The sequence below is a fragment of the Equus przewalskii genome, chromosome 13, assembly GCF_037783145.1.
Source record: "Equus przewalskii isolate Varuska chromosome 13, EquPr2, whole genome shotgun sequence".
In the NCBI taxonomy this organism is placed as follows: domain Eukaryota; kingdom Metazoa; phylum Chordata; class Mammalia; order Perissodactyla; family Equidae; genus Equus; species Equus przewalskii.
Window position 1 is genome coordinate 28,478,428 of NC_091843.1, and position 13,808 is coordinate 28,492,235.

Below are 13,808 nucleotides of genomic sequence, written 5' to 3' on the forward strand. Positions count from 1 at the left end.
TCCATTTGAGGACTGATTTTATAATTTTGAAAACAAAGTTTTATTTTGATACACTACTTGACCGTTAATGCAGAATACTTTCTTAAAGAAGAGTTTGATATTTTTTAAGAGCATGTGGGTCTGTACCTTTCTGAAAATCTCTTATAATTACCTCTGCCTACTCTTTTTCCAAATCCCATTTAGGTTCATGGACAACATAAGTTGTGGTTAGGAGCAGGAAAATTTGAGTTTTAATCACAGTTCTCCTTTATGAATTATAAGACTGCAGTTTACTTAAGTTTACTTTGTCTAAGTTTAGTTTTCTCATCTGTAAAATGGGGGTGACAATGGTATCAGGCTTATGGGACTGTGGAGAGAACTAATTAAGACAAAGCAAATCAACCACTTGTGGCACTAGGCATGGTGCATGTGCTCAATGAACGTGGGCTAATTATTGTTAGAATTCTACCTCTGCTCAAAAGGCTGGGCCAGGGTGTCAACTGCCCCTTCCTTTACTGGAACACCTGTGTCCTCATCTGAAACCACGGATCGTTATTTCCATCTCAGCTTACCCTTCTTATGTGCTTAGTTACCATGTCCATGTTCATGTCTGTCTCCCAACCAGGCCAGGATTTGCACACAACAGAGAAGACACTTACAAATCAGGGATTTCTTGACTATGCTCCATTTATTTCCCTACTGAAATAGAATAATTGTGGACTTTCGCTTTTTTTGAAGAGGTAAAAAATAAAGGAAAACATTTTCCTTGATCTGCCCCTTATATTCTGTGTTAGGATAGGGTTGCATCTCCCCACCCCTTGTGGATGAGGATTTTGGTTTCGTCTTTGTTATTTTTGGTAAGGTAGAAGTGGAGAGACGGGATAATGAATAGTGTTAAGCTATGCGAGATGCTCAAAATTAACACGAGAAAGTCCGTATCTTAGGAGATTCTTTGAGGGGACTGAAAGTCCTGAAGCTTTATCTCTGCACCATCAAAGAGAGCCACCCTACTGACCAGGTGCACTGGGAACAGGAGGGAGAGATGTAAGAGGATGAGAGTCCCTGTTGCTAGCAGAGGTAGATTGTGTGGTTAGCTGGAAAGCTGAGGGAGAAAGTAGAGTTGGGTGCCCTTCTCTGACCCTTCCGGTTAAAGAACGAGTCAGATTAAGATAAAAGAGTAAGGCTGGCATCTGGTGGTAACAAGTGGTAATGGCACAGAGTGCAGAAGCCAAAGGCCAGAACCTTTCATTTTCCCAGCATTCAAACATAACAATGACTTCATCTTCCTGTATTTGTAAAGATATTTCTGTTATAAATGAAAGATTATAAATCAGATTAAGCAAAAAGGAAAAAGGAAATTATTGATTGATGTAACAGGAAGGATGGGACGAGTGAGAAAGGTTTGCTGAAACTAGGGGAGTCAAATGATGGCCACTCCCTCTCTTTCTCAAAAACATGCCTCTCCCCCCAAAAATCTTGGCTGTCCTTTGCCCTCCTTCTATTAGCGTGTGGACATTTTTCTCTCCTCATGAAGGTGAGCTTCATTCATGAGTATGAGGTAGAAAGCCTCAAACAGCTCTGTGTATGTGTATGGGTGGCTACTTTCTCTTTTGCTCACGTCCTAAGTGAGATGAGTGAGGGGGGTATCACTTTCAGATAAGCCTGCAATTTGGGGTAAGTTGAATCCAGGTGAGTGTGAATAAGCTCTCTTCACAGACCTTAGACCACCCAAGAAAAACAAAAGCTGACTTTAAACAATCAGAACACAGAGATAAGTGTCTACCACTTCTTTCATTGTTATGTTTATTTATAATAAATGTGATATTTGGTTCCCCATTAGTTTGATTCCTTTGTTTCTTTCTGATTTGTTCCAAATTTGAGTGCAGCATGAGTTTCTTATTTATTATATACCCTCAAATTCCAAAAGAAATAATTTTCAGAATTAAGTGCTGAAAAGAATAAGAAAGTGTAGTACTCTGTTCCCCACTATTCACATCTTCCATATCTATTAAACTGGATATGAGGACCAAATTCCCTAAAGAGAAGAGAGAGAGAAATAAAAAAGATTAGCACCATAAGGACAGGGGGCATGACTTCACATCCCCTCATCTTCCAAAGGAAGATCTGAGAACGGGAGAGCTGCCTTTACAGCCTTCTCTTCTCCATTCCTGCTTATCACCACTGCTTGCACATTCATCCTGTGTGTTGATTATTTAAAAAGCGTTCTGTGAAGTTTTCCACAGGGAATCTTTCATCCTCTAACCCATTCCCATTTCGATATCTTTCCATTCAACATAGCAATGCCATATTTTTCTACCAAGAAGTAAAAGATAACCATAATATTAATGCCGTGCATGACAATTCACATAATTCACACTCTGCTCAAATTCTCACTAGGTTTACACTGTCCTTTGACTAGAACCTATTCTCCTTACTCTGGCATTTATGTTTTCTGGAAGTCAAGCCTCTGCCTAACTCTCCACCCTTATGTATCACCCTTCTTTAAATACATAACATTCCTTTCAACACAATTTTTCCCTTTATTATTTTCCTAAAGGCATCGCACGTTTTCTCAATTCCAAATGTTTCCCAGCAGAGAGTCCTGCGTAGATTTCCTACTCTATTTTCTTTCATATTTTTTTTCTTTAAGAATTCTTTAACTTTATCTTTCTTCAAGAGACTTCCCACCCCAACCTCCATATCAGGCTAACCTTTGATGTATATCTGATCTACTCTCTTGTTTCAGGGTTGCAAACATAAATGCTTGTAGGAGCCAAGCCAGTAAGATAAATAGGTGAGTGGGCCCCCTTCACCACAATAAAGACAGGGGAACTACGGTAGTCTGGATGCTGGAACTCCATATGGAGGGGCAGTGACTACTAGGCAGCTGTTGTTTATTTCTTGCACGTGAAATCCTAACTTACTATTAAGTTAATGTTTGATTTTTTGAAAAAAGTTGAAAATCTATATCTTTAGGTAAAACCTGATTTTTGTAATACTGTCACCCATTTCAAAACTTACTAAAATACTATTTTGGTTGAACAAAACCAATGCTGTTTTTATTATCTATTATCATTTCCCTATGCATATATTCTTTTTGCCAAATAAGACCGCAAACATCTGAAGAGTCTGGGGTCTGACTCACATAACTATTTTCTCAGTAACTATTATGAGGGTTCTACACTGAGCAGGCTGGGGAAATTCCTTTAAGGTAGTGACTATGATTCTGTAACAATTCTGACCAAGACTTGCCCTCTTCAGTTTTCTTTTTTTCTCGCAAAGGATTTATATTGTTCATAAATTGAGGGTATCTCTCAGGATTGTGAGTTCAATTTTCCAGGATTTTTCTTCAAAATATTGCTAAAAGCAGAGACAGGGGACTTACTCTCTTCCTTCCGTCACTCAAAAGAGCATCAGGACTGTTCTTTTTGTCCCAAGATATAGAAATGGCACACAGGCCAAGTTTATCCATGCAAGTTGCGTCTCACATTGGGAATTAAATCAAATCCACAGTCCACTGCACCACCCCTGCCATTGGCATCAACGTTCTCTGTGTTCCAGAAACAGATGTGTTTGATAAGAACTGTGCCCATATTGGCTCCAATGTTCCTGAACCATTTTTTGCTTTTTAACTAACAGGGGCTCCTCATTTATACTTAGGTTGAGAAATAACTGCTAGACTGTTCATAGTACCTCTGGCAGTTACGAGACAGAAAGGAAGGAAGAAAGTAAAAAAGGAAGAAAGGAAATAGTTCCTTCCATCTCTTCCCATTTCTGCCAGAACAGGCGTGAGGCATGATCTTTGAGCTACTGAGACTTTTTCAAGTCCCCTAGATAAGGCTGAAAGAAATCTCAGAACCGTCTTTGTGGGAAGTTGTTGGGTTTAGCCTAGCAGAGGATCAAGGCCCACACTGTACCTCTGCATCAACCTATAGTACTTTCCAGAAGCCTGGGCCATGGCGAGTGAATTCCTTTTGCACTGCTCTTTTTCGTGGTGTGTGTCCAAACACCACAGAGTGTGGCAAAAGGCTTACGTGGAAGAGCTGAGAAGACTCTTCCAAACGTCTTGCCTAATTAGCACCTGCCTGAAAAATTGACATCAACTACATTAGGAAGGAATGATAATGTAATTTAATTATTCTACATAGTTTAGTAATGCTCAGGAATTCTCATTCATCTTTCTTGGAAACCCACGGTAGAGATTTGGTTAATTCACATTTTTCAGTTCCCGTAAAGGAAAACCTTTAAAAGACATTTCAATAATCCTCTGAGTCTAGTATTTGCTCTGAAGATGAGCAGATATTTCCTTTATTGTACTAGCTTCAACACCCTATTTCTTTCAGTGCTCAGCAATAATCCTCACAGGATGGGAACATGATGCTCAAGCCCATGAGGACTCTTGCTAAAGGAAGAAGTGCGTTAAAGAGAAGAGATAGCTCGGCAGACTTGGGATGTTCAAATTAATTCCTGGGAAATAACCTATAAACATTCGGAATATCTTGCCTGTTAGGGGTGTCTTTGTAACCTAGGGCCATGGGCCAGGCCAGATAGTTTATGCTTAGGTGAATGCCTGCTTTTGTTCATCTGGGCTCCTAAGCCACTCTGCATCATCTGACCTCTGGGTCAGGGGCGAAGAAGGGGCTAGAGACTAAAGTAGTGGTCAGTCATGCAAGTGCTGCTTGCCTAGGGTGACTGGCCTCCAGTAAAAAGCCTGAACACCAGAGCTTTGGTGAGCTTTCTAGGTTGGCAATACTTGTATGTGTGGTCACACATCATAGCTGGTGGCATCACACACTGCCTGTGACAGTCCACCGAGAGAGGACAATCGGTTCTGATCTCTTGTGCCAGACTCTGCCAGACTCTGCCTAGACTCTGGGGTGGAGTCTGGCAGAGCTTTCTGCCTTTGCTGATTTTAATCTGTGGCCTTTCATGGTAATAAATTGCTGCTACACCTATAACAACTTTTCCGAGTTCTGTGAGCCTTACTAGTGAATCATCAACCCGAGGGTGGTCTTGGGGACCCCCGACACATAAGATCTCAATGGAAGAGTTACTGATAAGGCACAAGACTGATTTGTAAAAACAATGTCAAATGGAGCTGAAATGTATCATAAAAATATTAATTTTTTAATCTAAATTTTCTATTGAATTTATTTGAAAGGCAAAAAAAAAATTAAAAGTTGGTCATCAGTTTTTATCCATGTGAGCCACTTTGTTACCCATGTGTATATCTACCCCTGCATCTATGTCTGTGTCTAGTCTGTTATCTACCCTTGCATCTATGTCTATGTCTACATCTGCATCGGTAGCTCTATCTATTCACATCTACCAAGCAACACTTATGGGTGCTATTCACAGGTATGTCAATGTGACTTGTTAAAGAAAGTTTGAGTGATTTTTAAAAAAATGGATTTCTAGGGGCTAGCCCCGTGGCCTAGGGGTCAAGTTCAGCCCTCTCCTCTTTGGTGGCCTGGGTTTGGTTTTTGGGTGCGGACCTACACCACTCATCAGCAGCCGTGTTGTGGTAGTGACCTACAAACAAAATAGAGGATGGCTGCTGCAGATGTTAGCTCAGGGCGAATCTTCTTCAAGCCAAAAGAGGAAAATTGGCAACAGACGTTAGCTCAGGAAGAATCTTCCTCAGGGGGAAAAAAAACTTTCAAAAAGAAAAAAGGATTTCTACTCATTGCTTGAATATAATTTATAAACTATTTACTAATATGATCTCTGTACGATTCTGCCAAAATATCATGAAGCTTTTCTTTCTTTCTTTTTTTTGATGAGTCAACTTTGAATGTTAACTAAGTTTTGGGGTTTTTTTTTTTTGAGGAAGATTAGTCCTGAGCTAACATCTGCTGCCAATCCTTCTCTTTTTGCTGAGGAAGACTGGCCCTGGGCTAATATCCATGCCCATCTTCCTCTACTTTATACATGTGATGCCTACCACAGCATGGCTTGCCAAGTGGTGCCATGTCTGCACCAGATCCGAACTGGTGAACCCCGGGCCGCTAAAGTGGAACGTGCACACTTAACCGCTGCACCCCCAGGCCAGTTCCAAACTAAGCTTTTAAAAAAGACTTTTCACTATATATGTAGTCTGTCCCCAGTCTTTTATGAACAGTGGTGGCTATGTTAAAAAAAAGCTCATGCATCAGTAAATCCAGTTCCTTGCCTAAGATTATTTGAAATTTCTGTGAAGAAATATAGAGAGAAACAAATGGGATTTCATTTTGAACTTACCATTGATCAAGACAAAAGAAACATTCATTCTGGTAAGTGTGGCCATTTGTAGCACAAACATGTGCTGTTACATCAGGACAGACTGAGTCATAAAGAACATCCGTTGGGTGGTACAATTCACATGGTGGCTGCAAATATCATAAAATGTGATGTGAGTAACAATTGATAGATTCTCTCCCATCTATTCCTGGCCTGTCACTTCTACTCCACATAGAAATAATGTCAAATATTACTAGTCAATTGATCTTTTTCAAAAATTTCCTCTGCTCTTGGCTTTGGTCAGGCAAGTTTCTTCTCTTCTTTTTTTTTTTTTTTTGAGGAGTTAGCCCTGAGCTAACTGCTGCTCATCCTCCTCTTTCTGCTGAGGAAGACTGGCCCTGAGCTAACATACATGCCCAGCTTCCTCTACTTTATATGTGGGATGCCTACCACAGCATGGTGTGCCAAGCGGCCCCATGTTCGCACCCGGGATCTGAACTGGCGAACCCCGAGCCGCTGAAGTCGAACGTGCAAACTTAACTGCTGTGCCACTGGGCCGGCCCCAAGTTTATTTCTGACCGCCGTGTCTTCACCCATCCCCTCATCTCTTAAAGCAGTGAGCATTATAATATCCCAGCTTAAACCCAAATGCAAAGTTTTCATTTAAACTTGGAGTCCCAATGCCAGTAACTCATTGTAAGAAGTTTGTGAGTAGAGATGTTTATGTGTTTGTGAACCTCTAGAACACAGGCACTCAAATGTAGTTGTTAAGAGTGAGGCTTCTGGGGCTGGCCTGGTGGCACAGGGGTTAAGTGTGTACGTTCTGCTTCAGCAGCCCGGGGTCGCCGGATTGGATCCCAGGTGCGGACATGGCACCACTTGGCAAGCCATGCTGTGGTGGGCATCCCACATATAAAGTAGAGGAAGATGGGCACGGATGTTAGCTCAGGGCCAGTCTTCCTCAGCAAAAAGAGGGGGATTGGCAGAAGATGTTAGCTCAGGGCTAATTTTCCTCAAAAAAAAAAAAACAAAACCCAAAAAAGAGTGAGGGTTCTGTATTGAGACTAGGAACAAATCCTGTACACGCCACTGTTTAACTTTGCGACCTTAAGCAAGTGACAGGTGTTTCATTTAATGGTCATAGATATATTTGACTATTACAATGCTTGTACGACAAGCACATATGGGAGTAAATCTAAGCCCAGAAGGTTAAGATACATGCCCAAGGTCAAACAGAAACCTTTCATTCTACTTCACCACTATGAAATTTTAGGTCTCTCACGTCAAGAGAGTGATCAGATTAGAATAAGAGTTCAGAACAGAGAAGTTTAAATTTACCGTAGGCCATTTAGACAAGTTGTGTGGTTTGAACATTCCTGCAAATAAAGTATAGACACAATGAGTTAAGAGAAATAGTTCTCCATGGAATATGATTTTACCCACTGAAATTACTGAAGGAGTAAAGAAATGTAATTTAATTACTTATTTGCACAAAAGTATACAAAAGAATTTATAGCAACAGAATTTGTGGGTGGCATTTCTTTGTTAATTACTTTATCCATTTACTTATTCTTTCCTTCGTTTTCCTTCATTGAAGTCCTGACTTCATTTATAAATTTGCTGTGTCACTGAGGAGAGTCAAAACTGTTTGGAGTTGTATGCATGTCTTGCAAACCATGCTATTTTCATTAAGTTATTTGACTTTTGTTGACTTTAGTTGCCACTTCTCTAAAATTGGGATAAGTATATGCATTTTAAAGATTGCTGTAAAATTAAACATGATACCGTAAGTATTAGGCCAGTTCCTACCAAGATGCTAAAGAGGATACTAAGAGTGATGATGAGAAAACTTAGGAGTTCCTCGGCTCTGGGGAGACTGAGGGAGATCGGCATTGGTGTATGTGAGGAGTGCTTGCCTGTGTTGCCTGGGGATAGAGGATGACAAGATGGTTGTGGGAGAATGAATAAGAAGTGACCTATTGCAGTTCTGCTTGCCCTCATCTCTCACTGTTAGATGATATTTAAAATATCCTAGAAAATTCTAGCTTTCCAATAGTTAGAATTTCCAAAGTTAGAAGAGAAAACTTGAATGATATTTAAAAAGCTTCCGCAAAAGCAACAGCAAGACTCCCAGCATTTCCAGGAATAGACTATGCCAATTACATACACACTCCTTTAGAGAATAACAAACATGGAATTCTCCTATCTAGATCTAAAAAGGCAGAATATTTTAAAGACAAAAGCAGCTGGACATAGTTATGAGGAAAGAAAATAAAGGCCTTCATCTGGTAATTATAAAATAATACATATGTGCTCCATATCATATGTAAGAATAAACTTCAAATGGACCAGGATCTGAACATAAAAAGTGAAACCACACAAGGATTAAAATACAACACAATCGAATTCCTCCTTAATCTTAATGTAGGAAAGACTTTCTGACAAAGACTCATCACTCTCAGCGCAATAACAGAAAAGATTGATACATTTTACTACATACAAATAAAAATAACTTTTTCATGGCAAAATATAAACAAGTTAAAAATATATCTGATAAACTGGGAGGAAATATTTGCAACACATAACACAGAGAAGATACCAACTATATAAAGAGTACTTTAAAATTGAGGGTGAAAAAATAAAAAACCCGACTGCCAAATGGGTAATATACGTGCACATACAATTCACACACAACTCCCCAAAGATACAGAAATGGTCCTTAAATCTGTAAAAGATATTCAACCTCACTATGATAACAAAAATGCTAATCAAAACTATCCTAAAATACATTTCTCACCCATCAGGTTAACTACAATGAAAGAGACTCTCGTATACTACTGGTGGGAATGCAAATTGATACAACCTTATGGAGTGAAAATTGGCAACACAGAACAAAATTACATTTGCATGTACATTTGCCTCATCAATCTCAACTCAAGAGATTTACCCTGAAGATACGCCTTCAACAATAAAAAAATACATTTGCAGAAGGTTATTTATTGGAACATTGTTTGTAATTGCAAAATACTGGAAACACACTAAATGCCCATACATAGAAGAGTGGTTGAATGAACTTTGGTACATCCACCCAATCAAATTTTATGTAGTTGTGTAAAAGAATGAGGAAGAGTCCTGTGAACTGATATGTACTGATTTTCAGAATATTTGTAAATTGGGAAAGAGCAAGATGCAAACTGATATCTATGGTATAAGTAGGAGGAGTAACAAAATGTACATATATTTGTTGATTTGAACAAAAGGAAGCATAGGAAAGCTAAAGCAGAAGCTAATGAGATTGGTTACCTACAGGATGGGGGTGGGATTGGAGTGAAAGAAAAAGGGTATAGAGACACTGACACTTTGAATCTGAACTTTTGTTCATTTTGTTTCATTTTCCTTATGTTCAAAATAATTTTGAACTGCTCTTTTGATTTTTCTTGACCCATGTATTAATGTAGAAGAGTGCTATTTAGTTTTCAAATCTAGGTTTTTCCAGACTAACTCCGTTTTCCAACAGTGATACCCAATTGACACCCAATTTGCATTATCCAGCCCAAAGACCTATGTTTCAGCTAAACGTTTCCCATTTCCAGTCACAAATTACTCTTTTTCTTTCCTACAACTGAAAGAAAATCAGATGTTCTCTCTCAAGATCTATAAATTTACTTACCTGAAAAAACAGTATGTTCCAGAGTGGAGGATACCAGGAAAAATACGGTCATGTGGGCAAAGGCAGCCATTTGATCTCACTTAATGTCCTGCTTTGGCCAGGCCTGTGAAAACACTCAAGAGAGTTTATTCCTAATCTCTTGCACAGTTGGCTTTCCAAACATGAAAGACCCCACTGCCCTGAGATGGTGCCATTCCCAAAAACTTAGCCATGGTGGTCTCACACTGCCTTCGTCTTCAGAGGTTCAGACCTGAGAGGCCCTTCTGCTCTAAAGAGGGAAAGAAAATTGTCAAAATAACTTTGCTTTCTGCGTGCAGCCAGTGTATAATCACAGTCCTGGAAGGGGAATTAGGCTCAGTGCTCTCACCAGGGCTGACGCCAGATCTGTTACCCACAAACAGATTCACCCTACAGGCTATCATCCAAACTTGGACACTTGTGTTAGTGCATATGGGCACTCTGAGAATTTACAAGAATTCTGAGACAATAAGTGTGAACTGTGTACTGTCCTGCACAATCAGGGACATGTCACTCTATGACACCAGTGGTTTGATTCCCTGAATGGACCGGTTTCTCCCACACTGAAGTCCTTCATTTCCTAGCTAAGTTTCTTCTTCCAGGCCGGTTACATGGGATGAAATACAAAGAATGGATTGAAAATAGAATTGTTGGTCTTGGGTCATAAAAACTTTGTATACCTTCCCTGATGCAAGAATCAAGATATATATCTAGATCTAGACATAATTTTTATGACTCATATATAGGTACACACAATTTTTATGACTCACATATATATATGATTCAGAGAGATCTGAGTTCAAGTTCTAGCTTCAACATCTCTTAGAAGCATGAGCCTCCGGAAAACGATGAAGTTATAGGTACTTCAAGAGGATCAACTGACATAAGTAAAGACTTTAAATTAAATTGCCAATTTCTTTAGCCAAACTCTTCTTTTTTAGGGATTGAAATATTTAACCCCACAAAGAAGACACTTTCCAAGTCATTTCCTCAACTTCCTTATGCCCTACTCTATCCGTCCTGTCTCTTCTCCAAATTGCAGCTGGTGGGGATGTAGAGAAATGAAGGAGAGCCATGTTAGCACTAAAGTTTTCCCTGCTTTTATGTGCTTAGGAAACAAAAGGAAGGTGCTAAAGGAAAACAAAAATAAGAAGAAATCTACCGACAGAGAAGAAAATCAAAGAGATCCCATCGCTGACTTGGACTGAGGATAGAGGCGAAGAGACATTACCTAAGTGAGATTGCTGCAAAGCATGAGGTTCCTGCGAACTAGGAGCCCTGTGTAGGTCCCCTGAGGGCACAGGTAGGCTTAAGCAAAGTTGCTGTTCCGTGAGTCTGCGGCCTGAGGCATGTTGAGCAGAGGGGACCCATCTTCCTGCTCAGTTGAGTGACCACTTGCTTGGTGTGAAATTGCTCTAGCGACTGTTTCCTAGTTTGATCCCTCTCTGGAACCACCTTCTCTGATGTTTCATGCTCGAGCAGGTAGGGACAGACCTGGAGGTTCTGTACTTGTGGTTTCTAATTGCGGATCATGAGAACAACGCGGACTGGCATCTTAAATATCTGATGATATTTGAAAAACAGATTAATTACCTACCACATTCCAAATGACCTGGGGAACTTTCTCGCCAACTTCAAGGCCAGTTAGAGTCTTCCCAGTCTCCTCTGCCTCCTGAGGACACTTAGTCCATCCTGCTTCTTGGAAGGTTTCTCCGTTTTTTCTTTCTAGGACGTGATTTCTGAGGTCAGCCTGGGAAACTCCAGCATCGCAACTGATAATGTTTGCAATACCCAAGCCTCCCAATTTCTCTGCTGGTTTCCCTCTACTTCATCTTAACTTAAGCAAGCCTGAAAATTTGACATTATCTGGAAAATTTCTATCTCATAGACTTTAAACTCTCCTGGGGTAGTTATTACTCCTCTTTCTGCTATGTCTTCCCTTCCCAGGCTGAGTCCCATAGTCTGACATTTATATTTAGTTCCTTGACATTGCCATGCTCTCTTGGCATCCTGCTCTTTGTTCTTCCCTTTTTCTTCCAAGCTAGGATAAATTCAGCTTCCTGTTTTCCTGCTCCAGACCTTGATTGTGGAGCAAAGATAGAACAAATTCCATCCAATGGACTCAGCGATCCTGCTGTCACCCTTACTCGACTAAACCCTCTAGACTCCTAGGGAAACCTCTTGCTTAATGTCATGTTGCTGCCTATGCCACCCATCTCCATATTGTTTCCTTTTTTTATCCATTTTTTTCAACTATCTGACTGTACCTCCCCTACATTTCTTTGAGTGAAAAACTTGACCTCTTCTTTACTGAATGGAGAAGCACCAGGATGAACTAGCCTCACTTTGTTTCGCTTTGCCTTGTAATTCTGGAAATTTATCATCTATCTTTCTTTCTGTTTTTATCCCTCTCTCCATATCAACTTACCCAGGGACCTATACATTCATCCATCCCTTTCTTTCTGCCAATATCCACCTGTGGTTTCCATTCCTCCTCACATTTATCTCTCACAGGAGGAATTCCATGAGGTTTATACCACTCTTAAACTTGCATAAGAGAAAAAGAAATTGAGGCTTAGAGGAGTAAATTCACTTGCTGACGCTAATTCATCTGCTAACTGGCTACTGACGAAGCTACTGCTGGGCAGAAATGAGATTCAAACACAGGTACATTTAACTCCAAAGCCCGTGTTCACTTCCTTTCTCCACATTTTCTCTCATCTTAGAGAATGAATGTTCTCTTTAGCTTATTAGCCATCAGTCTTCTTAGACAAATACCATGAATGTCTTGTGTGATACATTATGCCATTCCTGGTAGCATCTTTGATTTTTTCCTCTTTTGAAAATCAGTACTTTTACTCTCTCCAAAATATCGCCTCCTACATAATTAGATTGTACTCTCCATGAAGGAAAAGACTCTATCTATACCCAGTTTTGACCTTGTAATTGCAGTGCATTGCAAGTTTTTTTAATCACTTGATAGGTGTTCAGTAATATGCATGAAGGGAAGAAAGGAAGGAATTCACCTATCGTTTATTTTTTTTACTGTGTTCTTGAGAATGTGTTTTCCCACATGTATTTTAGAGACATTGTGTCTAGTCCACCAAGACTTAACTCTACTGGAATTTTGGTTAGAGTCACATAAATTTGGTAGAAGTAATATCTTTATAATATAGTCTTTCATGCATGAATGTGATATGCCTCCTTTTTGACTTGCGGGGGAATTTATCCAGTCTCTCTAGATATCGTTTGGGAATTTCACGAATGTTGTTTCTAAGACACAAATCTGATCTTGCTGCCCTACCTAAATCTTCCATTGGCTCTTCATTGTTTATATTATGGGGTTATTATTTACGGAAAACTTAAATGTGAAGAAATGTACCATTTTATTTTATATAACTGAAATCAACTTGTTCATGAACACCCAAATTCTACTGATGATGGACAAAAAGTATCTTGGGACCTATTACTTGGGGGGGCATGAAATGGAGGTTTGAAGTGAAGTATGGAGCACAAGACAGAGTGAAGATAAGGGAAGGAGGTAAGGTAGACGGTCTTTGGGTATTCTTAGCTCTAGTATCAACATTTTCAGTGTCTTTAGGAGCAGTAACTTTAGAAATTAAATTCAAGTGAGAAAAGAAAACTGCCTGCACCCTCCAACTAAAGAGAGTTTTATCTGCTAGAGATTCAGAGGACTTTGGCTATTAGTTACTTGTTGCTTCCCTGGGACCCATTTCCCTTGTTTGCAATGGCTTAAGAGATCCTTTGTATAACAGCATAATTCTAGTTTTGCCAGATAGGAAAGTCACTAACATTATGATTAAGAAGAAGATTTCCTTATACCTGTAAGGAAATGATGGCTGGTTAGACCAGATCTCTTCACACATCTTCCACAAAAGAAAACCATACAGATTAATCTGGA

The 13,808-nt window shown here is 39.7% G+C and overlaps 2 protein-coding genes across 3 annotated transcripts in view; one reads left to right on the plus strand and one right to left on the minus strand.

Moving 5' to 3' along the window:
* Positions 1-1,765: 1,765 nt before the first annotated feature.
* On the minus strand, positions 1,766-11,421 carry LOC103552988 (serine peptidase inhibitor Kazal type 13). Of its 2 annotated transcripts, none has more exons than XM_070569262.1 (5): positions 11,118-11,421; positions 9,869-9,971; positions 7,537-7,574; positions 6,220-6,347; positions 1,766-2,014 (listed from the first exon to the last, which is right to left on the minus strand). In XM_070569262.1, the coding sequence occupies exons 2-5, from the start codon at positions 9,936-9,938 to the stop codon at positions 1,966-1,968; spliced, it is 285 nt and encodes a 94-aa protein (XP_070425363.1). In that variant the 5' UTR covers positions 9,939-9,971; positions 11,118-11,421; the 3' UTR covers positions 1,766-1,965. The 2 variants fall into 2 exon arrangements, with proteins under 2 accessions (XP_070425363.1, XP_008521552.1); XM_008523330.2 differs by having other exon boundaries at positions 11,049-11,413.
* A 59-nt stretch (positions 11,422-11,480) lies between these two features.
* LOC103565521 (uncharacterized) overlaps positions 11,481-13,808 on the plus strand; it is a 113,344-nt gene continuing 111,016 nt past the window's right edge. The window contains exon 1 of the mRNA XM_070569260.1: positions 11,481-13,427. The gene's annotated coding sequence lies outside the window, so the exon portion shown is untranslated. The remainder of the gene's footprint in view (positions 13,428-13,808) is intronic.